Source organism: Diabrotica undecimpunctata, chromosome 9 (assembly GCF_040954645.1).
Source record: "Diabrotica undecimpunctata isolate CICGRU chromosome 9, icDiaUnde3, whole genome shotgun sequence".
NCBI classification, from domain to species: Eukaryota; Metazoa; Arthropoda; class Insecta; order Coleoptera; family Chrysomelidae; genus Diabrotica; species Diabrotica undecimpunctata.
In genome coordinates this window covers 100,524,563-100,538,262 of record NC_092811.1, presented here as the reverse complement: position 1 = coordinate 100,538,262, position 13,700 = coordinate 100,524,563, and the positions used below count along the sequence as shown (strand labels likewise).

General features: G+C 34.8%; 1 protein-coding gene across 1 annotated transcript in view; it reads right to left on the bottom strand.

Annotated features, from left to right (window-relative positions):
- The window catches only part of LOC140450322 (uncharacterized), a 74,457-nt gene that overhangs the window by 3,856 nt on the left and 56,901 nt on the right, over nt 1–13,700 (bottom strand). Inside the window, exons 5-6 of the mRNA XM_072543899.1 lie at nt 11,199–11,379; nt 3,511–3,659 (exon numbers count right to left, since the gene is read on the bottom strand). Of these exons, the coding sequence (XP_072400000.1) occupies nt 3,511–3,659; nt 11,199–11,379 (330 nt within the window). The remainder of the gene's footprint in view (nt 1–3,510; nt 3,660–11,198; nt 11,380–13,700) is intronic.

The following is a 13,700-nucleotide window of genomic DNA, read 5'->3' as shown; positions in this document are numbered from 1 at the left end:
TATTTAAAAAAAATGCAGGTTGTTTCAAGTATAAATAGTTCTACCCCTGCAAGTAAAGTGTGGAAAAATATAAGAAAAACATCTGGGAAAAAATATTTAAATACAATACTTTTCCTAGAAAAAGATAACAAAATTATAAGCCACCGAAATGAAATTGCGGAGCTATTCGCCAGTGAATTTGAGACAAATTAAGGTAACAATAACTATTCACCGGACTTTAAGCTTAAGAAACAAAGCGGAGAAAAAAATAAAGTTGGAGTACTACTCTCACGACTATAACATGCTGAATGTAAGATTACAATGCAAGAACTTAGGGATGCCCTAATATCAACTAAAAATTCCGCTCCAGACCCAGACGGTAAACCATTAATTTTTTTATTAAACCTACCAGAAAGTGGAATGTCTTGGCTGTTAAAATTATACAATTTTATTTGGACAAATCAGGTCTTCCCAGATGTATGGTCAGATAGCATTATAATTCCTCTGCTCAAATCCAACAAAGACAGAACAAACATAGACTCGTACCGTACTATATCACTCACTAATGTATCATGCAAAGTTCTAGAAAAATTCTAAACAAAAGACTATTGTGGTACTTAGTTAATTCTTCAACAAAGTGCCTTTTGTCAAAATAGATCATGCGTAGACAACTTACTACATTTAGAGTAAGAGATACACGAAGGTTTTGCAACTAATCGACTATCGCAGTATTCTTCGATAACACCAAGGCGTACGACACGGTTTGGAGGTTTAATATTATATCAAAATTACACAAATAGGGGGTAATGTGCTAAGATTCATAGAAAACTTTCTTCAGTCAAGAGCTTTCTCCGTTTGCGCCGATAATTCTTTCCTTTCTTCTTCAGTATTCATTAATAATTTTGATTTTTCCTATCTACCACTTAATATTTTATAAGATTATTGATTAATGATTTCTATGTGATGCATAACCTTTAATGAAGATTAATTTTTTTTCATGAAATTATTAATAAAGAAACTTCCCATTTTTTGCCAACTTTTTCAGACATAAAACGGAAAAATTAAACATAACAAATCAACATGAATAAATATGAACCTTTTAAAACGAGTAAATCGGTACTCACCGGAGGGACTACAGACGTTCGGTTACAATTAGCGTCTCTTTGTAAAGACAATGAAGTCCACTTTACTAAAGTAACAAGACATTTACTCAACACAGACAATTTACATTACTCCCCTGAGTTAGTGATAAGTTATAGTGTAAAAAAATCATTCTGAAATTGACTGGCCAGTTGGTTGTGAAAACCAGTGCCAATAAAACACAAAACACACACACAAAACAAGTATAACTATTACATCACATAGAAATTATGTCACTTCTGTCACTATCACTGTCATTTTTTAAATTGATGATAATATGTTGTATATTATGTGTAGGAAAATATGAATTCTCAGCTTTCATGATATGTGAGATTGCATTTTTCCAACTATTCGCATCAATGTTAAGTACATATTTCCCTTTCAATTAGATGCAGGACAGATGCATTTAAATGTGGCGAAGTAATATTTCTTCGAACTCTTGACTTAAGTTGATGCCACATATGTTCGATTGGGTTAAATACACAGTAATATGGCGGAAGTCTTAAAATCGTATGACCCATATTTTCGGCATAATTATCACATAAGTATTCGTTTTTCAATGCGAAACTTTTTAAAACGTCCAATAAATTCTTCTTAGTATTATTTATGCGAAAATAAATATCTTTGTCATATAAGTAATTCTGTATGTGCTCTTCATACAAGGCATACACTTTGCGACGAATAAGATCTTCATCTGCACGATTGAGCTTCCGAGAAATACTGTTATCCCGTCTTGTTAATCTTGGTATAATAGGATTACTTACAATTTTTCTGACTGTGGATAATGGCTTTTTAGTCAAAGTTGCCGTTTCATGTAAGGCTTCGTTACTGTCCATGTTTTTTTCGACAAAAGTTTGAAAAACATTGGCAATAATTTGTTTTGCATCAGTAGATAAACGTATTCGTTGGCGGTGTTCAGGTTCTAAGACTTGAATAAGATCACCTCCTTGTCGATTTGGTTCCGGTTCATTAACTGGCGAAATTGCCCTATTATCCTCTGGACTCCAGGGACGCCACATTGTTTCATACAATAAAGGTAAATTTGTCTTACGTATATTGCCGGATTCACCGGCAAGTGTACACACTCTAAATTTAAAAATAAACACTTTTATAACAATACTCAACTCATTTTTTGCACAAACTGAACACTCAAACGACTTTACAACCAATTCCATCGAAAGCAGACTTTTAAGTGTTAGTTTGTCATCGTACAACTCACTTCAAATTAAAAAACAATTAACGATAAATAACAGGTGGAAAGTTATATAAATCCCAAGTAATTTGTTAAAAGGTCAATTAAGTTAAACGTCTACTCATCATAACTGTATATACGGGTTTGTCAGTTGGAATGTGCTGTTTGAGATATTACCCGTTTTCCCAAAACTTATTAATTTCCATGGCCGGTCCAGTCAATTTGACTAAATTAAGATCTTCATAATTTTAAGCGCATTTTCTTCGTTGAGACTTAAAATAATGATGAATAAAAGAATACAATAATTATGGGAAATTTGTATGTTTATAAAAAGAGTTTTTTGACATTACGCCTGAATGATAATATTTGATCTGATTATATGTACCTACCTACAGTTGACTTGGCTATATGTCGGTCCTGGCAGCTTGGGCACTGTGATAATTATACAACAATAGAGTATTTAGAAGGGATTATTCAGTTTTATAGCTGTTATTAAAATAACTTTCATAATAGGACACTAAATTTCTGTATACAGTATATGCATCTAACAGCATAATTCATAGGGATCTTAATGTTCCGAGTGTTAAAGAAGTGATCAAAAAGTTTAGTGTAGCCTATCGGAACGAGTGAAATCAAACCCAAACAAACTAGGAAGTTATCTAATAAACTTACCAGTAGAAAGTAAGAAGCTCGAGAAGTTCAAACCATCTGACTTACCTACTAGGATTAGTTTTAATTAGACTGTTAAAATATTTTTTAGGTTAAGATAAATCTTATTTTTGACTTTAAAGGTAAGTACTCACTGGAATACTCCCTACAAGTCTTTTTAAAAGGTTTATCAATTTATAAATTCAGTAAACTGATAGTCATTGGAAATACTTCCAAATTTAAAGCACAGTAAACTGATAGTCAATTTAAACAGATTGTGTAAATAAATTTTTGAAAAAAAAAATAGTAATTGGCACATTACTGTACTACTGCTGCTGCTGCTACATCGGCTTTGACGATATCTGTTGCAATTATATAGGAAACGTTAAGAAGAAATGAGTCCAAACTACTACCTATAAACCATAAAAACAATGTACAATTACAGAATTAGCGAAAGTCTATACTCCTTCATATATGAATTGAATGCTTAAGATGATCTTAGTGGTTATTTATACTCTAGCTTTAGGATAAATTATCTTTATTAAACTTACCAGGTAAGCCTTCCATCTTTGACGCAGATGCATAAAATCTTAGCTGGTTAAACAAATAATTCAACCTTCTGCCTGTCATACCTTCGAAGTGTTCAGCGTATTTTTCCCAATTTATAGCTTTAATATCAGTCTCGTTATTCGCTATCATTCTGTAAAGAAATAGTAAACATTACAAGATGGTAGATTTTTTTACAAAGTTTAAATGAAGTTTAGATTGATTCCTAATTTTATGGACAAAGCATACAAACAGTCACAATAACAATAAAACAGAAAAAATAACAATAACAATTTAAAATTTACTAAAATTACATAAATAGTCAATATCAAAAATTAAAAGATAATAAAATACACAATCCATTGCAAAATTTAAATAAATTGCAAATTGCATAATAAAACCTCAAGTTTCTAAAAAACCTTACGCAACTAATAAGTTTAAGTTGCTGCATGTGACACCCAATATATATATATATATATATATATATATATATATATATATATATATATATATAAACTTAGAGCTAAGATTAATATTATTATAAAAATTAATATTAAACTCACCAGTCTTCCGGGTTGAACCGCGTCGATATCCATTTTGCCGAGCTTTCGACATCCTCTCTGATGTCTTCTTCAGGGCTTCCGAGGTCTCAGTCTCCCGAGCCCCCAGACACTACTACACTCACTAGTGAGTGTAGTAGTGTCTGGGGACACTGAACTAGTGAGTGAACTAGAAGTGACTAGTGAGTGTAGTAGTGTCTGGGGGCTCGGGAGACTGAGACCTCGGAAGCCCTGAAGAAGACATCAGAGAGGATGTCGAAAGCTCGGCAAAATGGATATCGACGCGGTTCAACCCGGAAGACTGGTGAGTTTAATATTAATTTTTATAATAATATTAATCTTAGCTCTAAGTTTAATTGTACTAACCGCGGAAATCTTTCCGAACATATATATATATATATATATATATATATATATATATATATATATATATATATATAAATACTTTGGTTACTTGTACATAAACGTACTGTAGTTTCTTAGTTATTCGTTACGAAACTCTTCCACTGAATAATATGGTCTTTCAGATAGATAGCCTTTTGTCATTTTACGGAACTTAAGGAAAAAAGTTGCAGATTTCAGTTGCAAAGGGTTGTATAATTTTTTTGCCGAATATAATATAGATTTCTTTATTAACTCAGTGGACGGAATCGGTAAATACACATCAAAGGTTGAATTTCTAGTAGAGTAGTCATGATTAGGTCTTGCTGGAGAAACAGGTAGGTGTTTACTAACTAAGTAAACAGTTTCTAAAATATATAAAGAGGGAAGAGTTAAAATCCCGTGATGTTTGAAGTAGCTTCTGCAATGTGTTATTTTACTGAGGCCAGAAAGATAACGTATTGCTCTTTCTTGTAATTTAAAAATAACATCAGATTGGACAGCTGTACTAGAACCCCAAAAAGGAAGACCATATCGAAGATGAGACTCGAACAAAGAGAAATATGTTATTTTGGAAGATGCTAGTTTCTTACTTAACAAATCGATATGAAGAGACAATTTAAGGTTGCTGCCTATAAAAATACCAAGAAAGTTTACAGAATCAACGATACTGATCTGGCTGTTAGTAAGAAGCAAAGGTTGAAGAGCTCCTTTATAATGCTACTATTTTATCCACGTTAAAAGAGAATACATTAGAGTCGGACCAGGTTTTTCCTGGCACTGTTATTAAGAAGCACGAGTCGGACCAGGTTTTTATTTTAAGTAGATAAGAAGTTATAGTTGCATGAAGAGTTGCAATATTAGAGTTCCTCCAGGTGATACTGCCGGTGCTTCTTCCTATGCCGTCCCCATTAACGGAGGTTGGCGACCACATTTCTAAAAGTTTGTCTGTCTTTTGCAACGTGGAATAATTGGTCTACAGTCATGTTTGTCCAGTCTCGAATATTTCGCAGCCATGACTTCCTCTTTCTACCTATTCACTTTTTGCCATCGACTCTACCCTGCATGATGACCTGCAGAAGACTATATTTATCATTCCTCAGTATGTGTCCAAGTTATGCAGTCTTGCTATGATTTTTAAGTTAGTGATGTCATTTATAAAGATAAGGTAAAGTAGAGGACAGAAATACTGAACCTTGTGGTACTCCACATACAATGTTTTTGTGACTAGAGTCAGTATCATTTGCTCTAACTAGTTGTTTCCTATTCCTTAAGTAAGATTGGAGCCAATTCAAAGAAATACTTCGAATTCCGTAGAAATTTAGTTTTTTTTATCAAAATATCGTGATTTACACAATCAAAAGCTTTGGCATAGTCACAAAAAACAGTGGCAGTGTAAAGATTATTGTTTAGTGCTTGGTAGACCTCATGTAGTACAGAAAACCTAGCATCATTGGTATATTTATTAGATAAAAAGCCGAACTAAATTTGTGATAACATGTTTTTTTCAACGAGGAAGGACGTATGTCGGGCTTTTATAAGTCTCTCAATAATTTTGGATAGAACCGGTAGTAACGCAATAGGTCTTTAGTTGCAGACATTCGATTTTTTACTACCCATATGAAGAGGAATAATAATGGCTGTCTTTAGGCACTCTATAAATATACCTTTTTCAAAGGAATCATTAATTAGTGAGACCAAGACCTCCAAAACATTATTTGGGAGATTTAAGAAGATTTTTATGGAAAGTCCATCAGTACTACACGAATATTTGCTTTTGATACTACTTATTGTTTGGATTAGTTTAGATTTATCAACTAGTCTTATAAATAATGAATTCGAGATCTTTTTTGAATTGGGGAGACAGGAAATAGGATCTTGTTATGGCAAAATAGCTGATGTTATATTTTTACTCACATTAACGAAGTATTCATTTACATTTTCAGGGTTTGGAAGAGACAATGTTTGAGCTGTATTAATTTTATTTCGAAGATCGTTTATTATGGACCAAGTTTCTTTTGCAACATTTTTAGAACTTCCCGGACGATTTTGATAGTACATTTTTTAGCTGTTTGAATACGGTTTAGGTAGGGTCCTTGATGTACAGTAGTGAACGCATATTCTTAGCTGATATGCGGATACCTTTGGTAGTCCAGGCTTTGTGATGTTTTGATTTAATTGTAATTAAAGGAAATGCCTTATTGAAAATACAGACAAGCCTATCTAAAAAATCATTGAAATTATAGTCCACGTCCACAGTGGAAAAGTGTCACCCAGAAGTCAAGCAGAAATTTTAAAATTTACGAAAGTTCTGGGAGAAAAAAACCTACATAAATGTTAGTTTTTCGAGGATTGTTTGTTAAGAGTGTTTGAGGATTGTTTCAAGAAACATTCTGGAATAAAATAGATAACAAAAGGATAGAGATCAATTAAAGTAGACAAGACTTTGTCCAAAATTGATAAAACAAGGCACAATAGCAAAATGTAGGGGAGACCAGTCTGTGATGGCATCCTGGGTATGATGGCACCCTACTAATATCTCCTGAACGCAACCACACTACAATGTACCAAATTCACACGGTACTGCATAAATGCGTAAACGTCACTGTATTCGACGGCAACGTTAAAGTAAGCTGGGTTATCAAAATACAGAAGTTTTAAAAAATTTGGGTGCTGATTCATCATTGACAGGTAGGTACGTCATAAACTTGTAATACTTATATGCGAAAATGGTTGTAACTTCATCTTTGTAATACTTATATTTGTTGCAAAATTTTATTGTATTAATTTATATGTTAAGAAACATGCCTTGTACGCGTGCTATTAAAGTCAGAAATAAGTAAGGTTAGAATTTGGTTATGTAAAAAAAGTTTGTTTGCTTCGTTGCGTATGAGGCAATGATGGCACCTTAAACGTGCGGCTTTGTTAACATAGGGTGCCATCATAGTCAAATGCAGCATTCTCATATATTTTTTGTTTTAGAAATAATAGGCCATTCGACAAATTAAAAAAAGGCAGTCTTTTTGAGCTGGTAAAAGATGATATGAAATCTGAGCTTGCCGAAGTAAGAAACAAACATATGGGTTGGAAACGTGCTGCAAAAACTTACAATGTCCCTGCAAGCACGTTACGTAGAAGATTTCATGAGAAAAATCGTTTTGCTACAGATTTCAGAAAAGGTTATTTGGGTGGTAAGCGTCCTATATTTAGTAAGGCGTTTGAAGAAATATCGGTCATCCATTTAAGAGCTCTTGAAGTTCGTTTTTTAGTTTTAACATGGTAGAACTTCGTAGACTGGCATTTGAAATAGCAGGAGGGGATTGGGTGCACGAATTTTTAAAAGAAAATCCCTCTATAAGTTTGCGTTTATATCGGAAAAAACTTCATGAGCTAGAGCCCAAGCGTTTAATAAACCAACAATTATGGAATTTTTTTCAATGTTGACAAAGGTTATTGACGACAATAATCTGTCTCCAAACCAAATGTGGATGAAAGTAGCTTCTCTACTGTACATTTCGGATCTGCAAAGATATTCGCAACAAAAAGGCACAAGCAGGTTGGCATATTGTCAAGTGCGAAGAGAGGTATTCCTTTTACAGTGATTTGTGCCATAATTGCGATTGGAACATTTTTTTCTCCCAGTATCATATATCCAAGAAAAAAAAATGAAACAAGATCTGTTAGACCACGCTTTGCCAGGTTGCTTAGGATTGTGCTAAGAAAATGGATAGGTTAATAAAGATTTGTTTCTAAAATGGCTCATACATTTTAGAGATTTCGTGAAACATTCATTCACCTCGTAAGTGCTTTTATTAGATGAAATCGAAATCGTGCTATGACACACAGGCAGATAGGGGTTTTATTTTGTAATGCATATAAAAAAGTAGCTACAATAGAAAATGCTTTGAGTGGTTTTTCTAAAACAGGAATTCAACCGCTAAACATGGATATATATGATGACCATGTTTTCGCTGCTGCTGAAACTACAAATATTGTAAATAATGCCGAAAATGACTTGCCAAACTTGAAGAACCAGCCTCTTCTTTAAAATTAGGTTCCAAATTAAGTTCTCCAAAACCAGACGAAAATAAAATGTCAAAATTCTTCTCTTCTTCAAATATCGCCGATGCTCAAAGCGCCTGGATCACAGGATGGGACATTGCTGTGCTTTGCGCCCTCCAAATTGTTTTGGCAGGACCCTGGACTACCTGGCCTTTCGGCTATACGTCCGTTAACGAAACCTCTGCCCCTACGAGTCCGACACCAAAGTGAAGGTGCCACGCCACGTATGCAAGAAACGTTTCGTGGGGCTCCACCTTCCCCGTAGTACCTGTGTTGCGAGTACCTCACCTACCCGTTATCCCGCCCCCGGGCGGATATGTTTGGCAGGCGGAGGAATTTCCACCTCGCACGTAGACAGGTCGCCGCCGAGGATCTCTCCTCTACCACTCTTGGATCTCCCGGTGGGTACGTGCCGGGGCAACCACACCACGCCTGACACAAGGTTAGGAGAAGTATGTACGGGCCCAGCTCGTTCAACCTCACCAGGCTCTTTTGGAATGAGAGTAGAGTGGTCCCACGAGAGTCCCGTCTCGGATACTAGGAGTGTAGACCAGTGACCGTGTCGCCGAAGCGACCGTGTGCGTTTCTACAAACCCGACACCTCAAGCGACGGCTCTCCACCTCCCGATTCCTACCCATTAGTCGCCTCTTACGACAGGCAGGGCTTTCTGACCTCGGCCGTATTCTTATCTCCGCGAGCCGGACTGGTTTCGGTGTTGGTCCGAATTTTTCTTCTAATTCGTAATGTTTTTCGTCTTTTGGCATGAGAAAATATGTAGTATAGTAGCAGTGTGGAGTTTAAGTGCAGTTAATGAAGTTTAGTTTGAGATCTTGACGGGAAAAGAGGTTATATGTAATCTTCAAAAACCGGCAAATTTTGTTTGTAAAAAAGTGAATTATACTCGAATGTAATGTGTCAATTTCTGTCTGTAATCACTGTTTTGTTTCGTGCCGTCTCTCACCCAAGGGATTTATAAAACGGCGTTCCAGACAACTTTAAAAGATACCACATGGTTCCATTGCGATTGAGTTTTTTTTTAAAAAGCCAAGTTTCGAAGATTGCGTCAAGATAATCTAGTGCCCAGCTTCTATCTTCATTTTGTTTGTCTCAGGTCATTCCAGACTATTTTAGTAGTTTGTAAGATGCATTTGTTTGTGTTGCAGTGAATTTTGAGTCCAGTTCCAACCCCACAACTTTTAAAGGAAAAAAATAGCACTTAGTGAAATTCAGGTAATTTTTTTTGTTGAACTTTTAAAGTTAAGAAATTGTAATAAGTAAAATTATAAATGTTAGAGAGTGGTTGGCTGTCATATTAATTATTCTCAAAGTTTTAAAATTTAGTATTGACATACGACAGTTAGCACTATTTTCTTGACAATTGGTACATACATAATCATAAATTGAGATTTTGTTTTGTTTTTTTTAAAAAAAAGGTTAACCTATATGCATAGTTCCTTTTAAAAACATATTTCTCATTTGTAATAATTTATTTTCGCCTCAAACTGTCGCCAATAATAATTTAAGTTCTTATAGTGTCTCCAACATCTAGAGTTTCTAAACCGATAGCAACATTGTAAGTTGTTTTTGCATTTTGTTATTATTATTTGTATTTGTAACTGTTTGTAGTGAGGATAACAATAAATATGTAATTTTTTTTCCCTAAACCAAGTTATTATTTCCTTTTAAAAATATTTTAGCCCCTTTTTTTATATTTTTTTATGAAAGAAAAGTTTACCCTTCCACCCAGCAGGAAGATTCTTGTAAGCTGCGTCCGATTTAAATAGCTTAAGAACCTTCTTGTGTTGTGTTTGTCCAGGAGATCCATGTAAGTACCCCTTTTTAATTCATTTTTGTAGTTAACCCATTCCAGTCCCCTTATTTCATTCACTTTCTCACGACCCAGCTCTCCAAACAAACCAAGAGCAGCCGTTCGCAAACGTTTCGGTTTGTTTTGCTTACCCAATCTCCACCCCAGTAATTTCTGTCCCCAATTTTCAACTCCCTATAATGATCCCAATTTGGTAGGCACAATACCCGTTACAAATTTGCAATTAAAATATTATGTTTCTATCTGTGCATAAATGTTTATAAATAAAAAAACTTCAAAAATTCAACATCAACAGAAGTTATTGGTGCATTTTAGATGGGTTCAAGTTCTAGTACAGAATCACCTTGATGAACTGTCACAACTTTTTCCACAATAGAAAATCCTGAGTTTTTGTTTAAAACATACTGCAATTTATTTCCTACAGTTATGCCTACGTTTCCTTCAACCTTACGAAAAGATTCTTAAACATGATTAATCAAATCGACTGATTCACAGAAAGTCAAATTTTGTTTTTCAAGTTTTTTTATGTCCGCAACAAGAAATTTAAAATTGAAGCTTATGTATGCTAGATTCTGAGGTAAATTAGGTAATTGAACAAGGCATTTAATTCCTCCAGAGCTATTGAAGCGGAATTTGTTAGTTTTATAATAAAACTTTTTATTCCTTGCAAATACGTTTCGATTTCCACTTCAAAAATCGTTTTCCGAATTAGAAATCGAAACGTCAACATAAAGATATTTTAAACTAAAATTGTGGTGTTTTTTAAGTCGAAATAGTAAATTGTATTAAGATGTCACAAGAAAATAGCTTCAGAAGAATATAAGCCAAAGTTAGCATTATAAATATACATTTTATACTTACAATCGTACAAGATCTTTTTTAACCGTAACAGTATCTTCAGTTTCAAAAAGTTTCGGATGCACAGTTATCTTCCAACCTGCTCTTATTTTAGGAACAGGTATGTTATCTAACAATGAGGACACTTTCTTCCATTGTTCAGGAGTTAGAGCAATCTGTTCTAAATCTTCAACTTTTTGTTTACCTATAACATTATTAGAGTTATTTGGTAACAATAAACTAATATTATTACGTGAAAAAAACTACATTAATACAGTAGACTCCCGTAAGTTCGGCCACCTCGGGACCGGACCCTAGTCCGAACTGACCGATGTTTATCTAAAAAATGCCCTTTTATTGTTTGTATGGATCTAGCAAAAACAAAACACTTGTACATTAAGTAGAAGACAACACAGAGGACTAATCTGACATAAATATATTTAACACATATAAAAAGATAGACAGTTACAAAAATACTATAAAACAATACTTTCAGAACTCTAGGCCTAATAAAATTTAAAAATATTATTGCACATTGGTAGTTTGGCTTCTTAAACACTTAAAAAAAGTCAGTAATTTTTTTCTGAATTTTCTTTTTTAATGATTTTTGATGTGAAAAGTCACGCCAATTTTTAATAATCATTACATTAATGACAGTTGCTTCTTTTTGCTGTTCGACGTAGGTAGCTGCCAGTTGCAAAGCTGCTTTGCCTTCAGCGTGGCTCATTTTATTTTCTTCATCTTCCTCTTCATTCTCAGCAGCATTTGTGTCGTTATCCTTCTCATTTTCTTGGCGAATGATACACTCGGCGATTTTGTCGTCGTTCAAAACCTCGTTGTGTAGTTCCTTTTCAAAGTTGATCCACTCCAAAACATCTTCTTCAACACCACAGTTAGGTAGTTGCTGAAGGTCGTGCAGCATTGTCATCAGGTTCGTTAACAAGAATGTTGTTTGGCTCATCTGCTGATTGTGTTTGCTTGGTCAATCTTATCTTCTATATTTGGCCAAAGTTTTTTCCAAGACTTTACAAACGTCGACGGTGGTATTTTGTTGTATACCTTGACCGACATGTACACAACATCCTTCATACTAACTAACCTCAGCACTTTTAAGAGACATCAGCCTCCAGTTTGAAAAGAACTTCAGAAAGCAGTTTTCGGCGATACTTTCTCTTCAAGCACTCAATGACCCCTTGGTCCATTGGCTGTTGAAGACTGGTTACATTAGGTGGCAGGAACAGCAGTTTAATTTCTTTTTTATCATCACACTGAAGACCTTCCTGTTGAGTAGGCGCGTTGTCAAGCAGTAGAAGTGCTTTGATGGGCAGATTTAATTTTGTCAAATAGTTTTTCACTTTCGGAACAAATTCGCACACAAGCCATTCCCTAAACAAATATGTGTCCATCCATGCTGCTTTCTGCGACCGGTAATACCCTGGTAGAGTTTCCATGTTTATGTTCTAGAACGTTCTCGGTTTTGCTGCTGTGCCAATAACAAATAGGGATACCTTGTGGGTCCCCGGGGCATTTGAACACAAGGCGATCGTTATCATCTCTTTGCTGACTTTAAATCCTGCCGGAGATGTTTCTTGTGGGGTGGCAAAGGTTTTTCTGGACAGAAGTCTATTTAACCCAGTTTCGTCAATGTTGTAGATTTGCTCTGGACTTAAGTTTTGGTCACCATTGATTTTTAAATATTTTGGTCATGTGATGAGAGGGAAAAAGTACCGATTGCTCCAGTTAATTATCCAAGGAAAGATTCAGGGCAAACGAAGCGTGGGGAGACGACATATATCTTGGCTGCGCAATTTAAGAGACTGGTTCCAGTGCACATCTAACCAATTATTTAGAGAAACAGCTTCAAAGATACGAATAGTAATGATGATTGCCAAACTCCGCAGCGGAGAGGGCACTTGAAGAAGAAGATTTTTAAAAATTTTGCAGAAAATTTTTGGCCGCTGTTGGGTCTGCTGACAGCTTCTCGCTACAAAGTCCAATAAAATGGACCCGGAGATGGAGAACGCCTCTTCTGGTTGAAGCTTTAAGTGCAAGATCATAGCCTTCTGCATCTTCAACCAATTAGAGTTTTGCTTTTCTCAGTGTACAACGCTTTTGTAGAACTTTTTCAGTTTCAATCTGTGTACAAAAGCTTCGATAGTTTTTCTATTGCGCCGCCATTCGTGGATTGTACTTTTGCCCACGTTTAAGGGCCGGTCGTTCGAACGCTAATCAAAACTTGATTGTAATCAAATATTTAATTACAAGCAAATACGTCACAGCAGCTGTCAAAATTATTAAAAATGCTTATTATTATTATTGATTTGTAAAAAAAACATGAAATTATTATCAGAAAGAGTTTGATTATGGTTTATTTTAAATTAGTAATAGTAATATAATAAATCAGTCAAGAAAACCTCAAAATGTGACGTATTTGATGTTAATTAACTATTTGATTACAATCAAGTTTTGATTAGCGTTCGAACAACCGGCCCTTAATCTCTGCAAATACTTTTGCAGAGCTTGTAG